Below are 21,130 nucleotides of genomic sequence, written 5' to 3' on the forward strand. Positions count from 1 at the left end.
TTTCCCCCCATTTCCAGGGTGTGTGGGACAATCCTTTGCTGGGTGCTAAGGAGTAAGGGTAGAGATTTCCTCTGACTGGCAGTGGTACCTCTCTGTGTTTTAACCCAGTGCAGATCAATAGAATCACACATGGCCATATTCTTTGGTGAGGTGAAACAGAAGGGTGAGCTATATGTATGTCTGATCTCTGCATGTTTCTCAATATCCCTGTGTGTCTTTTGGTATCAGAATTGGTATTTATAGGTACCTCATGCAAAGTCAGTTTGGCTCTTATTGTGCAATAAAGTGGGATACAAGACAATGCACCCCTTTTTCCCTCTCCTCTCTTTTACAGGGAGTGATGAACAGCACTGGGATAAATCCTGGTGTTGACTGCCTGGATCAGAGCTGTTGTATGGGTTGTGGAGGTGCAAGGGAGAGGAAGAGTCACCATTTAGTCTCACTCAAGTAACTCCGGTGTAGTTTGGAGTGCATATCATTCTAGTCTTAAGCAGGAGCAAGCACATCTTGTTCCTTTGCTGGGGACAAGTTCTCCCCAGCAGATGAGTGTGGGAGTGTCTTACCTGACCTGTGCTGGTACTCACAGCCCTCTGCAGCCATTTGGATGAGCCCAGGGCTGCCTTCAGAGTGTCAGTGGGAAACTAGGCAGGAGTGTGGAGCTTTGTGGTCCTTGCAGGAGCCCTTGTGTTCCCTCAGTGTTTGAACAGTGGCCTGCCCAAAGGTGTGTGTGTGTATATATGCACATGTAGATATACATGTGTGTGAGTGTGTATTGCTTTTCAGCACATACCAATTGAGCCAGCTTTTAATTCCTGACTGATCTAGAAGTTGATACTTAACAACATGGCAAAGATCCCAGCCTCAGTGTGTCAACTCAGTGCTTCTACACAGGTTTTTAGAACCAGTTGCTTAAAATCTGCAGCACTGATGGTAACATTTACCAGGTTCCTGGTGAGCAATATCTGTTTAAGAGATGTTGATCATCAGTTAGCACAGTCAAGTGTTTGCAAATAAGAGATGAACAATAATATTTTTTTTCTAACTTGAGGCAAGTACAAATCTTCTTCTAGTATTGTCTTTATTTGGGGAGATATCTAAGGATAAAACATTCTAAATTTGATGCAAGCTATTTTAGAAAATACTCAGAATTTTTTATTTTAATTACTCCTATATTTCTCATCCATCTGTAAAGTTGGATTTCTACTGTTGCCAAGAGTCAGAATAACTAGGAAACCAGCTATTCAGCTACTGCAAAGCAGGAAGTAAAATAGTATTAATACATTTTAAAAACAAAAAGCAGACATCAGTAAGGTTTAGTACCTAATATAAGTGGCTTTTGACATGAGTAAGAATACTTTATGCAGACCTTGTCTGTGGTCAATGTATAGTTAGCAATATAAAAAGTTGAAGCTGCTGAGATCCATTTCATTACTATTTACTCTTTCAGTAACTATAGAAGTTAATATATCCTATGTCATTACTCCTGCATGGTGCTTGACACTGCTGTCATTTAACTATAGCACTATTAACTACTCTCAGGACTTCTGAGTTCCTGTTACAATATTGTCAGGTTCGTTGTTTTGCTGTTTTTTTTTTTTTTTTTTTTAATTCTAAGCATAGCTGAAACTAAAAATACTGTTTATTACACTCCAAGGGAAAAAAATTTCAATGTTCCAATATTTGGGTCATGTCCTTACACTGCCATGATGTTTATCAGGATAGTTGGCCCTAAACAACAATTTTCTCATGACTGTTCACTGGAGTAGAAGATTTGAAACAGTAGCCTCATCTTTCTATGAGCCATGCTACAACAGTTATTGAGAGCATGGACATAAAGATCTCCATATATTACTCACTGTTCCATTAGCATATAATCTTTGGTATAATATGTTCTTTCTTTTTGGTTAACAGAAATTTTGAAGAGAGGGAGAAATTGTTATGGAATCCTCCCTGGTTATTTCAGCCAGCTGGGCACAAAATAAAACCAGCTTAAAGGAAAAAAAAAACACACACACAAAGAGCTGACCCAAGGGTCCTTGCTCTCCAAGGTGATGAAGTAAATGCTTTTAGACTTGTGTGATTTTTCACGAATCAACTAATTTAGAAGCAAAACCTATGCTTTATCTAATAATTCCCCTATCTCATTCCATTTAAGTGCAGTCACATCCTTATCACCTAGCATCTGTGCATATTGTCTTGTTAACAATAGCTTCTTTTTTCATCTGAGTTCTTGAGTCTTCCATTTTCCCCCCTTTCTCCCTTTTGAGAGTGGGAGGCTGCTATGGTAACTCAGAATTCCCCTCCTGCTTGAAAGTACAGTCGTTTTCAAACAGCTGTTTTGCTAGTATTTAGAGCTTTGTAGTGTTTACCTCCATTACTTCCAGTACCTATCAAGAGAGATTTAGCAATGGAAATACTGAATGGCAGTGCTCTCTACCCTGCTCCAAACACACATGCATTGCCTTCCTTCTTCAGACTTTCAGGTTTATACTTTTCAGTGTACCAGTGTTTTCAAAATGAACTACTGTAAATCTGTTCTGAAATCTCTAACTAATCTGGCTGGTGCCTGGATTTTTCCTTAGGTGTCTGCTCTGATCTTATTGGAGATCGTTGGTTTGGTTTTGGTTGAGTTGGGTTAATAAGTTGACTGCATCTACTTTCATTTCTTACCAGCATTGCAATTCACCCAGCTGGAACAATATTTGCTACATAGATATTAAGGCAAACACTGCAGCTTTAATTAAACAGTACAGACAAATTAAACAGTATATAATTGTATAAGACACATTTTTATATACATAAGCTGATCTAGCCTGGACAATTAGAGGTGAGTTTTGAAGCAGCCAAGTACTTAGTGTGTTTTCCACAATTGAGACACAGGAAGTAGAAGTCATGAGTCTTTTTTTTGTTAGGATTTCAAAGTGATATATGAAGATTTAGTCAGTCTAATCCCATATATTTAAATTTAAGACTTGTCACTAAAAATTATCCTTTGGTAGTGCAGACCTAGGGGATTGGTCATGGCTAGCTGTAGTTCAAGGGAAATTTTAATTCTATGAAGTTTTGCCCTTTTTTTGTTGTTCTTATTACATTGCACAAAAGCAGTTGGGTAGGGTTGTGTTTGAACTTTGTGTTACTGTACACATTTCAGGCTTGCTTTGGGTTTGTAATGATAGAGGAACAGGCTTCATGTCTTGATAGTGGACACAGCCCTTAAGTCTGTAAGCAGCTTTTGTTGCTTTGTACTCTGAACCCTTGGCCTCAACCATGACTTCAGACAGGACTAGCAGATTGTAAAGCCTACAAGTAATTTTTTCTTCTCTGCAGAACTTTTCTTTGGCCTGTGATCATGTTTTCTGCAAGGCTCTTGCTCCTGTCATTTTGCTGCATTGATTTTGCTGTTCAGTGTGTTTATAAGTCACTGGGAAAAGACAACAAGACAGTCTGGGTACCAGTTCTGGCAACATGGTGACGTTCTCCTCAGTGTCACTCCTTGATCCAGTTATAGGTGTAGGTGTAGTCTCGCCTGTCCTTTGTCTTAAAGTGCCTGTTAGATTCCAGCTAAATGGGCAGCTGGTGAAGGCATGACAGGCTTCTCAGACAGACTTAAGGGAGTGTTTAGGAGGAAAAGGACTAGCAGAGCCACCTCATTGAATTGACTTTGTTGTCCATTTTTTGTTAGGAAATGAAAGGATTCTTCTGGCTGCCTTTCAGGAACAGTGCTAGGAATGTGGAATTTCTTTTCAGTATCTGGTGCAGCAAGTATCCCTCAATACTGATAATAAAACATATGTCATGAGCTTCACAAATTGAGTGCATTGGTTTCTTTCAGACCAAATAATAAAATAATATTACCATTTGATCCAGGAATTTTTCTAAAGACCTGTATAAATGTCATGTCAGTCAGCTCTTCTTTACAATTCAGATCCTCGAGAAAACAGCCTTTGTAATAGGTGTCTCATGGTCTCGGTACAGAGAAAGATACCTCTTTATCTTTTCCAGTTGTTTTACAGTTACAGCTGTGGGGAGCTTATAGTGGGAAAATTAATAGTAAGGTCTGGAATTCTGGAGCTTTCTTTTCCTTTTGCCAAGCCATCCCTGGACTTTGAAAGCTAATTTTGGTCTAATGTCATAAATAATTAGATCGAAACATATAGAGGAAGCTGGAGGAGGCTTAAGAAACACTAAAAGAAACATCAGTGGACAGTAAAAAAGGACCCAGATGATTTGAAAACATGACTTTGGTTTGCTCTAGAAATAGTTTGACCCATTAATTATTACCAAAGGAAGCTTAAAAGATTTTGGATTGTCAAACTGAATTCTAAGTAAACACTGAACCTGTTTGTAGACTACAACAGCCCACTATTTTTTCAGCTTTTTGATATGTGTCTCTCTTTTTGTAGGTCTGATGGATATTGAAAATTTCCTTGGATGGAACATTTATAACATTACTTATATTACTTAAATAGTTCAAGATAATTTCTTTAATGCTAACCCATTGTAAAAGCAAAAGAAAACATAAATTATGTTTGAAGTGCTGTCTGGGATGGGTGCCTGTACAATGATTTCTTCCTTATTCTTCTTGTTGCCTTATGAGTCATTGTTCACTGCCACTGATGGATTGGTTTTTGTCAGTCTCCCAGGGCATCTAAGTCAGAGAGAAATGAAATAGCAGACGCAGAAGGGATGTTCTTACCTGCATCCCTGGGCCCCAGGCTGATGAAATCAGCAAGGAAAATTATCTTTCCTCCTGGCTGGAGCACCCAGCCTGATGTGTAGCTCCAATGTAGCTAAAATGGGATTCTGGGACCTGTTACACCTGTGTTTGTGTGCTTAGATGTTGGTGTGGGTGGGCCTAAAGATAGCTGAAAGATGCCTAGAAAGAGCTTGCAGCATAGCCCAGGAATCCACTTTGTCCCGCACTTTACATAGAGTTCCTGTTCTTTTCTTAACATGTTTTGGAATTATTTTATTTGTAGTAGATTTAGGACAAACTTCACATGAGACTTGCAACCTGACACTTTTGAAGTACTTTCCCAGTAGAAGCTAAATGCCAAGGCTATGGTTGTTCCTTACACTGTGGCCTGAGCCAGTCACATCAGAAACTTCACACGCAGCTTGCTTTGTTTTGGTGGTGAAGGTGATAATTTCTTTTAAATTCATATTTTCAAACCCACTTCAATTAAAGGTTTTCTTTAAATTTATGAGGATCTCTTACAGCTTCACTTCCAGTATCTTGAAGACTGAAGGTCAAATGCTTGGTTTTCTGAAAACATAATAAATATTGTTATATTGTGCTATCAGGTAACAGTCCACCTCCTTACATGTCTCTCTGCCTGTGTCTGCTTACTGGTGACATCTGTATATCTTTTAATACTAAAATCTTATTTCAGGAAAAGGAACAGTGATCGCAGAAGTTCTTGGAGAGAAGATTCACTGTGGTTCTGATGTTGCAGGGGAATGTGCAGCCTGCTATATTAATTCTAACTACTGTATCAATCCTTGACCTTACATACAAAATCTCTGCTGCTGGTCTTGCTGTTGACTAATGTAAAAGTTTTCTTTCATTAGAAAACTCCTCCCCCAGTTTTTTATTCTTAAAAGAAATGAAGATGAAATTGTTCAGTAAACATCTTTAGCCCTGTAAAAAGTTATACTGTCATGCATTCCTACTAATGTTTTAAATCACTGAGCTATTTTCCTTTGTTGATACTGCATTTAATATTTATTAAAAGTGAGTGAAACATCCTGTTATCTTTTTAGGTTGTTTATTCTTTGTCAATTACTGAATGTGCTGGTTTATAGTTTTTCCACCAGAATCAAGAAGAAAACAGCTGCTTAATTATATTTTATTCTTAGTGTAAATCAGGTAGTTGACTGTTAATATGTTATACTAGATCTGCAAGAGGCCAAGTTTAAAAATGGGTATCTAAGAATCCTTCCTTGGAGGAGGCTATATTTGCTATATAGAGTTTTGCAAATACAGACCTTTAGTCTCTTGTTTCAGGAGAGTTTAGCCTGTTTTATTGATTCTCTTGTAATTAATATAATGCTATTCCTTACATGAGTAGTACCTGTTCTTTAAAGAAAAGATAGATATGCTGGCAGAACCCTTGGGTTATTTTGAATAATGAGCTGGGCATGACAACCATGACTGCTCATATAAGGAGGAGACTTGGCAAATGGAGGTCTCAACTCATGTGAGGCACAGCATGAATCTGTGGTTGCTTTTCCTCTGTGCTTTGAGTAGCGATTTGAAGGACATGCTTTGTTGTAAAAACACTCAGAGAATTTTATGCAGAACATTTTTGGGTTCAGCTTTGTATTAAAAATGTTAAAATGTGATTGAAGTACTGCAGAATCAAGTACTTGTACTATAATGTGTTTTGTCTTATTAAAAATGGAGATAATTTTCTTGGGCAATGACCAGTTGTTACAGATAAATGTGTCACTCTGACTTTCCTTAAACAAGCAAGCTTTTCCTTCTCAGAAGTCATTTCAATTAATATAATGCAATTCAGAATTAAATGCAGGATAGCTTCCTGCTAAATCCCCTATGTCAACTTCACCCAAGCTGTATTTGAAATTTGATTTTCTTATTGTGTATTAAAAATATTCCAGTGTTTTTCCTAGCACCAGCTGTCCTAACACATAGTGTGAGTGTGGATAATGGTGGTAGTATCCAGTAGAACAATGAGACTCCCAAAACCAGGTGATTGCTGAATTCATTCAGTGTGCAGTACTGTCTATAGCTTGGAGAAAACCAGTGGGGCTAAAAAGCTGGATATTAAAGTTGCAGTTCTCTTATCACCTTTCCACATGGTAAGAGTAGCTCACTGAAGACAGCCTGCAAAATTACAAGGAGCTAAGATAAAAGAATAATCAGCAAAAAAAGTCAACTGTTTCTGAAATGATCTAGGAAGAAGAGAGGAGAATGTGTCTTGAAGATAAACCCCAAAACTCTTTTTTTCCAAACCTCTCCTTTGTCTGAATTAGTGGAAATCTTTCTACTGGTTTCCTGTTCATCATATAAAGTACACTGAAGGTTTGTGTGTTGCACTTCTCTGATGTTATTTGAAGATTAAGCTTTGTTTCATCCTCTAAGCCATGGATCTTTCTTTAGTGTTTTGAACAAAAATATTGTTAGACGTTACTCGTTTTAGACAAGCACTGACCACTACTCTTCACTTAATTTATTGTAACTACAACCACACTTTCTAAACTGCTTCTTGGCTGGATTGTTGCAGCACTTTGTAAACTTTGTAAACTGATTCCTTGGTAAATGCCACCGAAGTTTCAGACAGTACAAAGATCCCCAAACAAACCTAAAGGACTGCCCATTTGTTGGCCAAAGAAGTGGTACTGGTTCTTCAGTGCAGACTCATCTGTTTTCCTTTGCAGTCCAGAGTGATGGCATTACAAATTTGGAATTTCTAGTGAAACCCCATAGGAAATACTGGCATTATTCTGTTTAAAAACTTAAATCTTGTTTAAAATTTAAAGATTTAGGGTTTCAGTGGTTTAATTACAGAAACATCTTCTGCAAAGAGTAGAAACTTATTTTGTCAAAAATCTTGTTAGTTGAAATATAATTTTTGGGGGGTGGGGAGGAGGGGTGTTGCAAGCGGTCTTAATGCTAAGATTCAAGATAATGGAAAGTCAAATATTTGGTATTAATTTCTTCTATTGGCTCATCAGAGCTTGGAAAGTGCTGGATTAAATCTGGTAGTCACTAATGCACTCTTAGGGCAGAAGAGCTGCTCTGTTATCAGGCACTGCTTTTAATTCAGTAGTATTGCACAGGGAGAATTAGACTGCAGCAGGACAAATGGATTTCTCAGTCTGATGCATAAAACCTGCAGCATTTAGATTGGTTTGTGTGAAGCATGGGGTTGTATTAGTTCAGCACTGGTTGAAACTACTGTTATATTCACTGGTTGAAACTATATTTATAAAAGTAGATGCTGGAATTTAGTTCAATTTTCACTGCTCTTTGACACTTTTTTACCATTTCACTGATTTTTGACAAATCACTAATTAGTCACATTAAGAAATGGTGTATAAGGAAGAAAGGCTTTTGCAAATAAAAACAAGGTCTTTATGTATTCCCTTTCTTATTCTGCCTGGCAGCTTGTAATAGTACTAATAGTACTTCAGGGTAAATATTTTTCTGTTACTGTCAACAGTGCCCAGTGAAAAATCAGTCTCTTTATTTCTATGCATTCATAAATAAATACACAGACTGAGAGTAATTGGATAGGACTGTCCAATTTGTCTGACTTTCTGTAGGCTTTTCAGGTTCATGTAAAATGCAAGTTTGCTGTATGGGCTGATTCTTCTTCTATATCCCTAGGAAAAGGATGTGATGACTTTATCTACTGCTCTACCTCCTAGTTTCTTTACACCCTCCCCCACTCCAGAAAAAAAAGCACCAAATACACATACTCTATTCAAATGAAATATAGAGCTTTTATTTACCAGTTAGTGGGAGACATCCATCAGTCTTACACTTTCTTCCTTTCTAATTTTCAGATGTATATCACCAACACAGTGAAAGCCAGAGGAACAAGGCTTGCAAAACCTGTTCTGTGTTTGGGTTTAATGTGCTTGGCGTTCCTTACTGGAATCAACAGAGTAGCAGAGTATCGAAATCACTGGTCAGATGTAATAGCAGGATTTGTAATTGGAATATCTATAGCAGTATTTTTGGTAAGTGTGTGTCTGTGTCACTTCTGTTTGAAAAAAATCAATGTATAAGTTTGTATCTCTAAAAAAGCCTTCAGATAACTAAATAACAAAAGACACGTTTCTTAATTTTTTTAATTAGTCATCAGTTTCCTTAGTAGTATTTACATACACTCAGAAATGTGAAGTCAAAAAAGGACTGATCCCATTATCTCTTTTGCCTTCCATATAAACCAGATTGTAGCATTTCAAACAGTAATTTATGCAGCAAGGCCCACTTGCAGGAAGTATATATTCCTCAAAATAACACATAGTTATGATTTAATGGATAAAGTATTCAATTTGATATAGTGGTACCCACATTAATCAGAGAATAGGGTAGCATTTGTTTTTCTGGCTTTACAATAACTCTAATTAATTTATTTCATAGTGGTTCAGGTTTATGTTGAAATTTCATATTATTCTGTATCAAAAAAATCTTTGTTTAGCCTTTCCCTTTTCTGGAGCTGTATTCCAAAACCATATGGTTAATCACAGTTGCCAATGACTACAGTCTGTGTCAGAAAACTTTCCAATCTATTAATCACCTTCACTAATATCTGCAGTGCAAGACTGTAGAATAGAACAGTCGCTGCTGTTTAATGCCTGTAGGTTTGTCTACCTGGCAGCTTGTAATAGTACTAAATACACCTTTGAAGTCTTCCCCCATGAAAACACTTTTGAGCTTGACTATTGGGTCACAGGGTCTTGGTCTCAAGATCTTGGATCTGAAAGCATGGCTTGGCTGAAAACCTTCCTAGGGATGACTGGGGTCTCTTCTAGACATGCAAGGGTATCTGCAAGTCTCCTTTAAAATACAGCTGCTTGCATTTCCAAATGTTCCCTTCCACACAAGGTGTCCAGTAGCATGACATCAAATTTAGTTGTGTTTTGAAGAAAATGCAGTAGGCCAACATTACTGCTCAGCTGAGTGTTGTAATTGGTAGAAGCACAAACTGTTACACATCACATTACGAAGTCCCTGTGTGAGAATCTGCTGCCCTGAGCAGATTTGAAGTTACATTCAGACTTGGGCATGGCCCTTGCCTTCTAATTCCCCTTCTTATTCTTCATTTGAGAAAGTCTTTTCTGATCAAAACTGAGATGGCACTGGCCTTCCCAGGAGTTTAAAGGTTAATGCCATGTGATGCTGCAAGACACTTCTTCATGAGATTGATAATAATTGGTGTTCTATTGTGTAGCTTCAGTAATGGATTTTCTTTTAGATAAGAGTTTTTTTTGGTTCTCAAATGATGCATGTACCAATAAATCGCTTGACAGTTGTGTGTCTTGAAATATTAATTAAGGATTTTCTGTAAAACATGAACTTCACATTTCAGTGTTTCTACTGTAAAGCTGTGACTAAAAGTTGGTGTCATTTCTGCCTAATGATAATTGTCAGGATCAAAGCTTGAAAAAATGAGTTGTTCCTTAGGTATTCTGTTTATCTTCAAATCCCTTCTAGGTTGTTTGTGTGGTAAATAACTTCAGAGGACGTCAGCCAGAACACGAGCATTCTCATCTGGATAATCTGACCCAGATGCCCATGATCAGCATACCCAGAGTAGAAAGCCCTTTAGAAAAGGTAATATCTGACTTTTTAAAAAACAATTCAATAAGATGTAGCTTTCCTGGAAGGATGATCACAAACTATCCTGACAAGAGTGCTAAGGTAATCAGATTTGAAATAAAGAAACTTGTCAGTGAAAGAGAAAGAAGAAAGGAATTAAATTCAGTGATACCCCTTGGGAGACTCTTCATGTCATCATTTTACTGGTGTAGATACTGCTAAGCCCATGGAGTCAGGCTGAGTAGATCTGAGACCGTCTCCCCTTGTGTTCCTCAAGTAAATGTGATTAATACTCTGCCTGATAATCCACAGTAGATAGAAAGTTCTTCGAATGCTTAGAAAGAAAGTCTAACCCCTGGCCCAAGGGGCTTTGCAATTCAGGTACAAGTGGCATTTATCCTATTTGTTTGTGGTATGTCCTCAGCCTGGTGTAGAGGGTGGGATGCAGTCCCTTCTGGATCATCTGTGGGGCTTCTGTCATCAGACACATCAGACCCAGGACAGGGTGCCCACTTGGAAGTGAGAATAGCATTGGCCATACATTAACTGCACTAACCCCATGACCTCTTGTGAGAGCACATGGATTTTAGACTAGAACATGCTAGTGAGAGTCTCCTGGCTATGCCAAGACTTTTTGTGTAAGTATTGCAATAAAATTTATTTTAGTTTACTGTGATAACCATTTATATTTTTTGAAGATGGTGTTGTACTATATGTTAGGTAAGATTGACTAATTTTATGAGCAAAAAACTACTGAAATAGATAGCATAACCAAATACAGAAAATATTTTAAGCATTTTTACCAAGGGGAAGCTTTGAACTAGTAATGCAAAGTTTAAAGGAAGGTTTAGTTTTTCTAATGGCTGTATCTGTCATAATTCATTAAAATCTATTGGGTTATGCCCATATTTGAAGATAGCAAACAATTCTTCACTGGGTAGGGCACCAAAAGTATTTTTTCTGTGGTATTATTTTAATTCCAGATTAATTCTGATAATTTTTTTCATGTTCAACATAAGAAAGGTTTCCCAATCTGTCTTACTCACTTGAACGTGGTGGAAGTTGTTCTTTAGTAAGAATTGCTGCTACTCCTGGGTTTTTTATTCCTTTCCTTGAAGGGAACGAAGATTTCTTTTCAGAATGGTCTAACATGCCTTTTTGAACCAAGTATGTCTAAGCTACTTCTGCTGATATCTTGTCATAAGGAGGTCAGAGTCTCATTTGCTTGAACAAGCATTTAGATGTTGAATGTGTATCTTCAAAATAATCCATTCAGTAAACTTTCTATAAAATGTCAAAACAAAACAAGCTGTCATCTGGCCTGGAACATACCACATTAATAAGAACATGTTTTTTATAAGGCTAGGCTCTCATGCAATAGAAGCCATTTCTGTGGCTCAAAAGCCGTCATAGGTAATATGTATACATTCTCTGGATATTGAAATTTTAATTTTTTTTTTTCTGGTAATAAAGACCTCATTTTAACTTCATGTTTCTACCTGGTTTGAGAACCTCTCACTCATGATCAACAGCGTTCTTTTCCAGAGACTTGGCCTAGTTTTCCCTGTGGGGAAAGCTATGGGAGAGTGTAGGAGGATAGTGGCAGGAGTAATGTTTGCTCTGCTTGAGGATAACCACTGCCATTTGTGAAGTGCCCAGGACTCTGTTACATGAATGAGCTTCTTTCCTTCTGAACCCATATTCTTATGGCAGTAGACAGTAGCTGTTTGCTGTCATGCAGCTTCTCTCTAGAGATTAGTTTTAATTAAACTGGGGACTGACCACAGAGTGATACCACTTGCTGAGATCTCATCTTTGTCTGTGTTGCAAAGCCATTTTCCTCTTCAGACAGAGAGGATGGGATGCAAGGACAATAAGGTGAAGACTTTGCTAATTGCTTGGAAATGCTTTCTTCTGTTTCTACTTCCAGAAAGTTTAAAATTGAATTAGCAAATAGTTGATGAAGAAGTTACTTACATGTGAGTGCTTTAGGTTTTGAGTTTCTATGGATATTTTTACCTTTTTTAATGTAATTTTTTTTGTTTAATCTTAAGTTTTAGAGGGAAGACAGGCGCTGTTAAATAAAAGGCATTAAGAAAAGTACTTCAGGGAACTAAGGTTTAAATTAAGTTAGGTATTCTCAATTAACTACCATTGTTACAAGAATTCTTGAATTAGTCTTTGCTTTTTAACTCCCTTCTTATTTTACATCATTTGTTCTCCCCTGGAGAGAGAGTGATGCTAAATAATTTGTGTGCTGTTTGCCTCTTCCTCCTTCAGAGACGTGAGTTACTTTTCACTACATTTCAGTTAGGACTATTCCAGTTCAATATTCTGAATGTACATAGATTTACATTTTGCTCATTTTAAAACTTTTTTTCCTTATTTACAGTCTACAAGTTCCTGTACCAATATTAAAGACAGGATATTGTCAGAAATTAGCTACTGGGAGTAGCACAAATCCTGTCTGTCTGAAGTTATTAAAGGCTAAAGCAGTGCAAGCAGGAAGCAATGCAAGCATGTGACTGGTACTAAAAAATAGTAACTATATAGGTGTCTGGGATCAAGCAATTAAAAACTCCTGCCTTAAAGAATGACTTCACTAGAAATGCCTGCCAGATAGGACTCCACTCATTGCTATTTTGTAATAAATTCACCTGTAAATGAATAAGCACATGATGCATCATACAGACCTGGAAGCACATTACTTTGCTGTTTCCAGGTCTGCTACTTGCTATTCCAGTGCTTTCTCCGTGGAGAACAAATGCTCCTGGCACGCTCACCGTGCTGCCACTGTCTGAGTTCTGGTGGAGGTCTAGCTACGTTTGAAGTGCACTTAAATGGGCATAAGTTCTTGTGATACTCCGAACTGAGCTGCTGCTGCTGCTTAGTGACAAGGTTAGCTCACTGTTTGCAGGACACTTCTGCTTCATTGCGGTGCATGCAGATGATTTAGCTGTTCTGCACGGGTACCCATGCACTCAAATAAGCTGTAGTTGCAGTGTCTCCTTGAGCCATCCTTGCCAGAGCCTGCTCAGTGGTGCAGACTTAGTGCTTTTACCTTAACTATAATCATCCTCAGAATTAATGAAAAGAAACCTCATCACTCACCCATCTGCTTCTTTTTCTCTTCTGTCTCTGACCTTCTTCATCTCTTACAAGACTGTTGGTGTTTCAGTTAGCTTGCAGCCTCCTACTGAGAGGAAGCTCTCATCCTCTCACCCAAGATTAAAGAGTTCTGTTGTTTCTCAGGAATTACTGAGAAATGGGGATATTCTGGATAGTACCTGGAAGAGTTTGGAGGTTCAGCTTTATCCAAGTGCAGTCACAAACCGTATTTCCTGTTTCAGGGGAAACTGACATTTTTTCATGCAAAAGTCACCTGAAATTGGCCAGGGCTTACAGAGATCTCCTACCCATCATGTAGTAGCTTATGATTCTGCTAGCCTTATTTATTTTTTATAAGTATTCTAGCTTTGAAAAAATCAAATACAAATACAACATGGAGTATTTCAGGACTAATGGAGGCAGTAGATAGAATACTGAGATAGAAGGTTTCAGAAGGAAGTGTTGGGTTAGGAGATGCGCCATTGTTCATCTCCTGTGAGATGAGCTGAAATAATTACTGTGTGTGATTATCAGTGCTTTCTGTAGCTATTCAGTACTACTTATTTGCACAGTGGGTTCTTGGCAGTGCTCTGTTTGACAGCTAAACTGCATTTATTCCCCAAGGTTCTGCTTGGCATTCTTTCATGCTGCTACTTCTGTCAGCAGTGCCCAAACCTTCCCAAACACAGTCGCTGTTCCTTGTTACAATGAAGTTTCTTATACTGCCCCGTAGGACTGACTATCCAGCATGACTGAACTCAAAAGACATAGATTACATTCCCTCTCCTTCTGCCATTTCCAAGTTTTAATGGCCATAAGCATTTGGAGTTCCTCTTGCAATATGTGGCATTCTTGTTGCCCATCATATCAGTTTTTAGTGACTGTCAGTGTTAACTGTCTCAGAAATCTTCTTGAGTTTGACACAGTAACTGTTATTCTATTGTGTATGTGCCAAATTAAATGACGGTGATAAACCATTCTAGCAATAGTAAGTGTAGATATTGCAATGAATTCTGCTAGTATTTTTCAGACTAGGAAAGCTTTCCTCCTCAGAATTTAAAGGGTATTGTTTTTTCTATTTACTCCATCTTGATTGCTCATGAGACACAGAACAGCTTCTTCACAATGTCAGAAAATTTTAGTTCTCAATGTTACTGCTTTTTTCTTCGTCTTAAGCCTGTTGGTACCAAGTCTTCAATTGTTCTGTGCCCTGGTGTGCACACAGCACCATGGCTCAGGGAGCTGGGCCTGCTCCCTGCAGCTCTCCGGGGAGATCACCTCTCACTGATCTCACAGCTAAAAGCAAAATAAAAAGATGCTATGCCATCATACTGTGGGCAGATGTGGGAGAGAGTTGTGTCCATTTCTGTTGCTTCAAAATATTTTAGTTGAGAGGTCTCCAAATACTGTAGTGCTTGATGTCCAGAAGCATTCGTAGATGTCCATACTTGCTTCTCCAGGATGGTTTGATGAGAGCCCATGTGCTTACATCGGCTTATAGGCGGTTTTTGGCAACCATTTTCTCTTGATAATACAGTCTGTTAAGGGAGATAGAATACAACATTGCTTCACAAACCATACCACACATACCCAGGACAGTCAGCTCATAAAAAATCCTAAGCAGTTTTGTTTCAATGTCAAACATTTGAATTTGTAATCACGTCCTATTCTTCTACTTAAATCTGCTTCTGGGGGATTGTACAAGAATTATTTCTGATTGAATGCAAACGGTGATCACTACATCTAATGCTCAGCTAAACGAATACTTAAACATGGGAAGTGGAACAATATATTCCGTGTGACCTCCTCAAACGTGCATGTTGTAGGTGTTACAGAATCGAGGCATTAGTCACAGTCAAGAAGATGCTTTGCAAGGAGCCTCCCTCAAAGCACGCATCCTTAGGCTCTTCTCGTGGCTGTCAGGGACGGAGCGCCGCGAGCCCCTTGCTCTAAGGCAATCGCGTATGTGCGCAGGAGCGCACCGAGTGAGCGCGCGGCTGGGCACGGGCGCTGCCCGCCTTCTGTGCAGGGCTGCAGGGCACTTCCACCTCCGTGCATCCTGCTGCTCTGAAACTCTCATTTCTCCAGTAAAAGCAGAAAATACACTCTGCTGACTCAGAGAGTTGTATGATAACATCATTATTATTGTTTGATCAATTGCCATTTGCCTAAGGTACTACAGTAGTATTTTTCTATTTAACAAACTCTACTGTGGGAAAAATTGCAAACAATTTTACAAAGTCCTGTTTTCAAAAAGAGAAGAGTCTTCTTTTTAGGATGATGACTATTTTTGAATAGTCAAAAATCCATACAGTTTCTAACTGTGTGGATAAGAGCAAAGTAAAAAAAAAAGCTAAAAATATTTAATATATATAATGAAAACTGCAAATCACAAAAAGTTTAATGTATTTTTTCAATGCTTTGACATTATAGCATTGCTTATCAACAGAAATTAATTAAAACTTAACAAAAGATATACAGTTGTGGATCATTTCCCTCAGAAACCTGCACTCAAGGCTAAGCCCTTGGCTTTACCTTTTTTGTTAGTGGTGTGAGAGCACAATTATGATGCATGCTTTGCTCACCAGCCTGGTACTATCCTCTTAGAATGGATGGTACCAACGCTGGTCTGCTTGTCTGTGAGACTGCTGCCATTGAGCAGACCCTCAGCATTTCTGATTCTTGTGAGAACTTTATGGAAAAAATTTTCTCATGGAATTGGAGAAGTTGAGGTCTTATGCATGGTTCTTTGCTTGTCTTCCTGCATCTGTGTGACTCTGCTGACAGTAATTAGTATTTCACTCTGACCCTTGTCATAGCAAATCTAAGCAGAATTAAAAGAGTTGAAATGTAGTTATTCCAGAGGGATGCTGTTTGTTTGGGCTTTTTTCTGCAGAGTGTCAGCAAGGCTTATTTCTAGTTTTGCCTGAAATGGTAGCATGAAAAAGCACGAGAAACCAGACAGCTGCATGAATCTGTATCAGTGATTCTTGCCATCAGCAAGTGATTAATTTTGACCTAGTTATGCATCACCCTGCAGAGTCCATTGGACATGAATTGACAGGCCTTCAGTAGGGTCCAAATCAATAGGTCCATGATCAGCAGCTCAGCAGTTCTCTTTGAGGGCTTATTGAGGAAGGAGGATTTTCTTCTGTGTTATTATATCCCATGCTCCGCATGTCTTCCCAGGATGGTGACCTGCTGATTTTGGAAGTATAGCTGGCAGAAGTGTGAACCACATTTTTCTTTCCCTAAATAATTGTTATCCACTCCTGAATTAATGCCACATGAAAGAGCATTTGGTTCTCTGCATCACAGACCAAATGTGTGTCACTTAGAGACAGGAATGGCACATAGCAGGACTTGAAAGAATTGATTGAAATAAAGAGAAATTCCTTTTTTCCCTCCAATTCCTCATTTTTAGACCATCTTATGAAAAAAGTGAATAATTTTAGACTGAGCATAGTTTAAGTTGACAGGATGACTTTTGAGGTCTAAATAAAGAAAATAAATACTATGAAGAAAATGTCATCATAGCCTCACAGCAACTCCAGAGACATTGAATTTGCACACTTTATCATCTTTTGTATACTTAAAAAAGAAATTGGCCAGCCAAATAAAATGCTTGGAGTTGTTTTTGTTTTTTTTTTCCTAAATTAGGAAGTCTAATTTTTCATTTCTTCTGCAGAATAAAAATCTGCAAGCAATAACATTCGTTACTATTGTTTACTGAAAACTTTTTCATAAAAAGTTGCACTGGTTTTTTTTCTAATGCTTTTTTAAAAAATATGGTCATGGTTTAATAATTGTTGTTTATTTAAAATATATAAATTCTGTTTTGGGGAAGAATATACATGATGCTTGCTGTTAAATGTTGAAGAGTATTCTTTTATGAAAGCTGTCATAAAGTACAGCAAGAACATTGCTAGAGCTAAAATGCATATTGTAGGGGAGGTGGAAGAAATCTTCTCCCCCTGGACACAATACAGTTATGGCACAGTGAGAGAGGGAGCAAAGCTGCCAGCCTGGCTTGGAGATGGGGGCATAAGGGGCAGCTCTCCAATCAAAGCATTTCTAATTTCCTCTCTCTAATGTGAAAAAGCAAAGATACCTGCCTGTCTCCCCCTGCTAAGACTGATAAATATTCAGGCAGTTTAAAGAAGAACTGAGAAGTAGAAACTTACATGGTGGACATTGTTTCTCTCTAGCACTTTCTATGCTGTGTGATAAGAGATTTTCTGAAAGACTTCCCTTAAGCAAAAAATGGGAGGTCCCACTCTCCCCAGGTTATCTACATTCCCCTCTTCAGCTCACATCTCCTCTCTTCTGAGTTTAATCTGCCCCAGGAGGCAAAGTGAAGAAAAAACTTTGCAGTGCTTTGCTTGATGTTTTACCCTCTGTGCAGTTTTGTGCTTGGAAACAAAGACATGGCTTAACATCAAGGCTCCCTTTACTAATTTCACCATTGCATGTTTTGTAAAAAATGGTGGCAGTCAAGGGTACAGTGTGCCCAAAGGGAAATACACTTTCTCTGGATCCTGCACATCATTCTGTGGTTGCCTTCTCCTTCAGATGTTATCAGAGTCACTTGCTTAGGTTTGAGTATGAAAATGTAGCCAAACTCTTTGGGATGCTGCAGGGTTTTAGAGTTGCACATAGAATGTTTGTGTTCCAATACACATCTCAGTGTTCCTGAGAATTGTCCCACTGAAGGAAAGAGGAAAATGTTCTTAGATTGCAAGTGGACACTGGTGATTCTGAAAAAAAAATTTGAATATGAGTTCTTAACTGCCAAATGCCACTTGATTTCAAGCATTTTGTGACTTGATTCAGTGCCATTGAGCTCATGGGGAGAAGATAATCTTTAAAAACTTAATATTAAAATAGTATTTACACTGAAATAGAGTATTATAATCTGTCAGAAACTGTCATTTTCATTTCTAGGAATTTTGTTTTCAATTATGAATAACATAGCAATAAAAGTACAGCTAACTCAATTATTGCCATGTAATGTAAAATTTAACTTAATTTAGAACAAGCAAAAGCCATCTGAAATTAAAATATAATAGAACCATCACACAGAATTACTTTGTTCAGCATACTTCCCTATCCAGTCTTTCAGCAGTTAAGAATTGCTATGGGAGTGAGTGAGAGCATTGCAGTGAAAATCATTTTCATTTACATCATCCTTCAATAGTGTCCAAGTACAAGGCTGCCCTTCAAACCCAGGAGGCAAAAGTTTTCACAATGGTGACTGCTGTCTGTCTGTGTGGTTTTGTGGTTTTTATCTGTTTGTTTTTCCTTTAACTCGTAGAACCACATCACGGCCTTTGCAGAAGTCACATGATGTTGACGCTGATGTATATTCACTCCACTGGACTTCATCTCTTTTCACAGCCCACACATGATATTTGCAGTGTATCAAAAATAAGAAATTTTTAGAAGTCCTATTTCTGACTTGATTTTTACATCACTAAAATGATACCAACATTTTGAAGAATTCTTAAATATTAGAACGTCACTTTACTTTCTAGCAAAAATATTAACTGTTTACTTTTATGATGGAATGGGACAAACTGAGCACTAATTATCTGACATTACCCTCTATTTTGGCTTCTCATTGTTTTCAATGGTTCATGTACCTATTCCAACAGTACTTTGTATTTTGGTTTAACTTTGATTTTTAAAATCTACATTTTTAATTCAGCATGAACTTGTTTCCATTTGAGGCAATTTCAGTGTATAAAAACTAGACAAATATTATGTTCTGTATGAAAATGCTGTTTGCACATTGTATTACGCTGTATTCCATGTAAGATATCATTCAAACAGTATGTTATATGTAAGACTGGTGCTTCTGCTTTTGAAGAGAAAAAAAATGCCAATTTTTACTGTAATAAGTATTGTATCATAATTAAAAGTTTATTTATTTGGATATTTTCCTGACATAATTGTAGTTGAATTGTTGTTTTGTAGTTCTTGAATGTCTTGGATGACATATATGTATCTAGGTTAAAAGAAGTGAGAATAATTTAGAGAATTTGATCTTTGATATATTCTTTATTACTAATGATATCCCATGAAAGGTTAAGGGCTCCGTTCTTAGCTTAGCATATCTGATGGGAAGCCGTGCTACTCATAAATCATTTAAACAAATTACTCAAGGCAGCCTGCATCTTCTCATGATTGTTTAACTCCCTGATACTATGCTGGGAGAACGGGTGCTAAGATAAGAAGAGGGTCACCAGCTTAGTGAGAAAAGTTCATCTGAGTTTCTACTCTCCATTTTCATGGAAAACTCATGGAAAAAGCAAAATGGCTCAATTAATTTTTTTTTCACCCTAAATGACCAGGACAGGCAGACTTTCCTCTACAAAACTTTTTATCTCTCTTTGTGTTTGACACTCATATTCTTAAAAATAGGAAAAAAAATCCTCTGCCAGTCTTCATGGTGTTGACAAATTGATTTTTCTTCAACATCAGCCAATGTTACCATATCTCTGTTATTGCTGTGAATATTCAGATTAAGCCCCCCCCCCCCCCCCCTTTTGGAAGAGTCTTGCCGACTATTCATAGTGAAGTTGTTCTATAAAAATTGAGCACCAAACAGATCTGAACATTGTAAATACTGAAGACATTCTTAACATGTGCCACACAGTGTCCCTCTGGCAAGAGCTAATAAAATGTGAGCACTATAGAAACATTGAGAATATTATTGGTCAGTGCAGGCTCTTGAGCATTTTAGGCCTTAAATTTTCCAGAGTTTGGTGTATTTCCTGTGCATTAATCATTGTTAGAGTATGTTTGAAACACAAGGATGTAGAATCAAGTATATTTTTTCTATGATGAATTTTAATGCATTCTCACATAGTCATCAGGTAATGCCTGCTTTTACTTTATGTTTTAACCTCTGCTTTCACTAAAATACAACTACCTAATGAGTGCTTGGCAAGGCCAAGTTGTCTCTGAGTGCAATAGAGCATATGCCACGAAGTCATTGTGCTAAGCTGAGAATTAAGAGATTGAAGAAATATGTCTGTGGGGAGAAAAGACCTAGAATAGAGTCCTTAGCTACAGGTAGGTTACTTAGGTGATTGAAAATCCACCTTTATTAGACTATCAACTGTGTTTACAAAATTGTAGTAGATCCAAAGTTTGTATCACCGTGATAAACTCACCCTGCTCTTAGTCTAGCTAGTTAGGTTCCAAGGTACTAATGATTTCTCTGTGTGCAGATTTAAATGAAATGTTCACTCATTTTTGCATGGTAGCAAATCTGCATTTTTTATATCTGATTTATAAGATTACCAAGAGATTCTTTTATGTTAAAAGAGATGACTCTTTTTCAGTGTACTGTATATCATCAGCTTGTAACTGGTCTCTTTCTCAGGATCTTTCCCAGTCAAATATTTGGGTTAAAATTATCATAATATCTCTGTGAACCAGCAGTGAGAAAACAAAAAGAGAGACACTCTGCTGTATAATGTATTTTTAAATAAAATAATTTTTCATTCATATGTAGAGTATTTTTTTAGGTGTCTGCTTTACATATATTTTGGTTGATGGTGTGCATGTAATGAAAATATGATTTTATGTGAATTGCATTTGGTGACATATTTTCACAATTAACCAGAAATCCCCACAGTTACGGACCTTCCCTTAGAAGTGGTTCTGGTGAACTTGAAAAGCATGAGAGGAAGAGCTGTGTCGCAGAGTCCACAGCCTGTT

The 21,130-nt window shown here is 37.6% G+C and overlaps 1 protein-coding gene across 4 annotated transcripts in view; it reads left to right on the plus strand.

Moving 5' to 3' along the window:
• The window catches only part of PLPPR5 (phospholipid phosphatase related 5), a 119,871-nt gene extending 98,954 nt beyond the window's left edge, over window positions 1-20,917 (plus strand). For all 4 annotated transcript variants that reach the window (XM_053985271.1, XM_053985270.1, XM_053985273.1 and 1 more), the window contains 3 exons: window positions 8,533-8,709; window positions 10,190-10,309; window positions 18,717-20,917. In XM_053985271.1, coding sequence (XP_053841246.1) covers window positions 8,533-8,709; window positions 10,190-10,309; window positions 18,717-18,749 — 330 coding nt within the window. In that variant the 3' untranslated portion in view covers window positions 18,750-20,917. The remainder of the gene's footprint in view (window positions 1-8,532; window positions 8,710-10,189; window positions 10,310-18,716) is intronic.
• The last annotated feature ends 213 nt before the right edge of the window (window positions 20,918-21,130 follow it).

This window comes from Vidua macroura, chromosome 9 (genome assembly GCF_024509145.1).
Source record: "Vidua macroura isolate BioBank_ID:100142 chromosome 9, ASM2450914v1, whole genome shotgun sequence".
Classification (NCBI taxonomy): domain Eukaryota; kingdom Metazoa; phylum Chordata; class Aves; order Passeriformes; family Viduidae; genus Vidua; species Vidua macroura.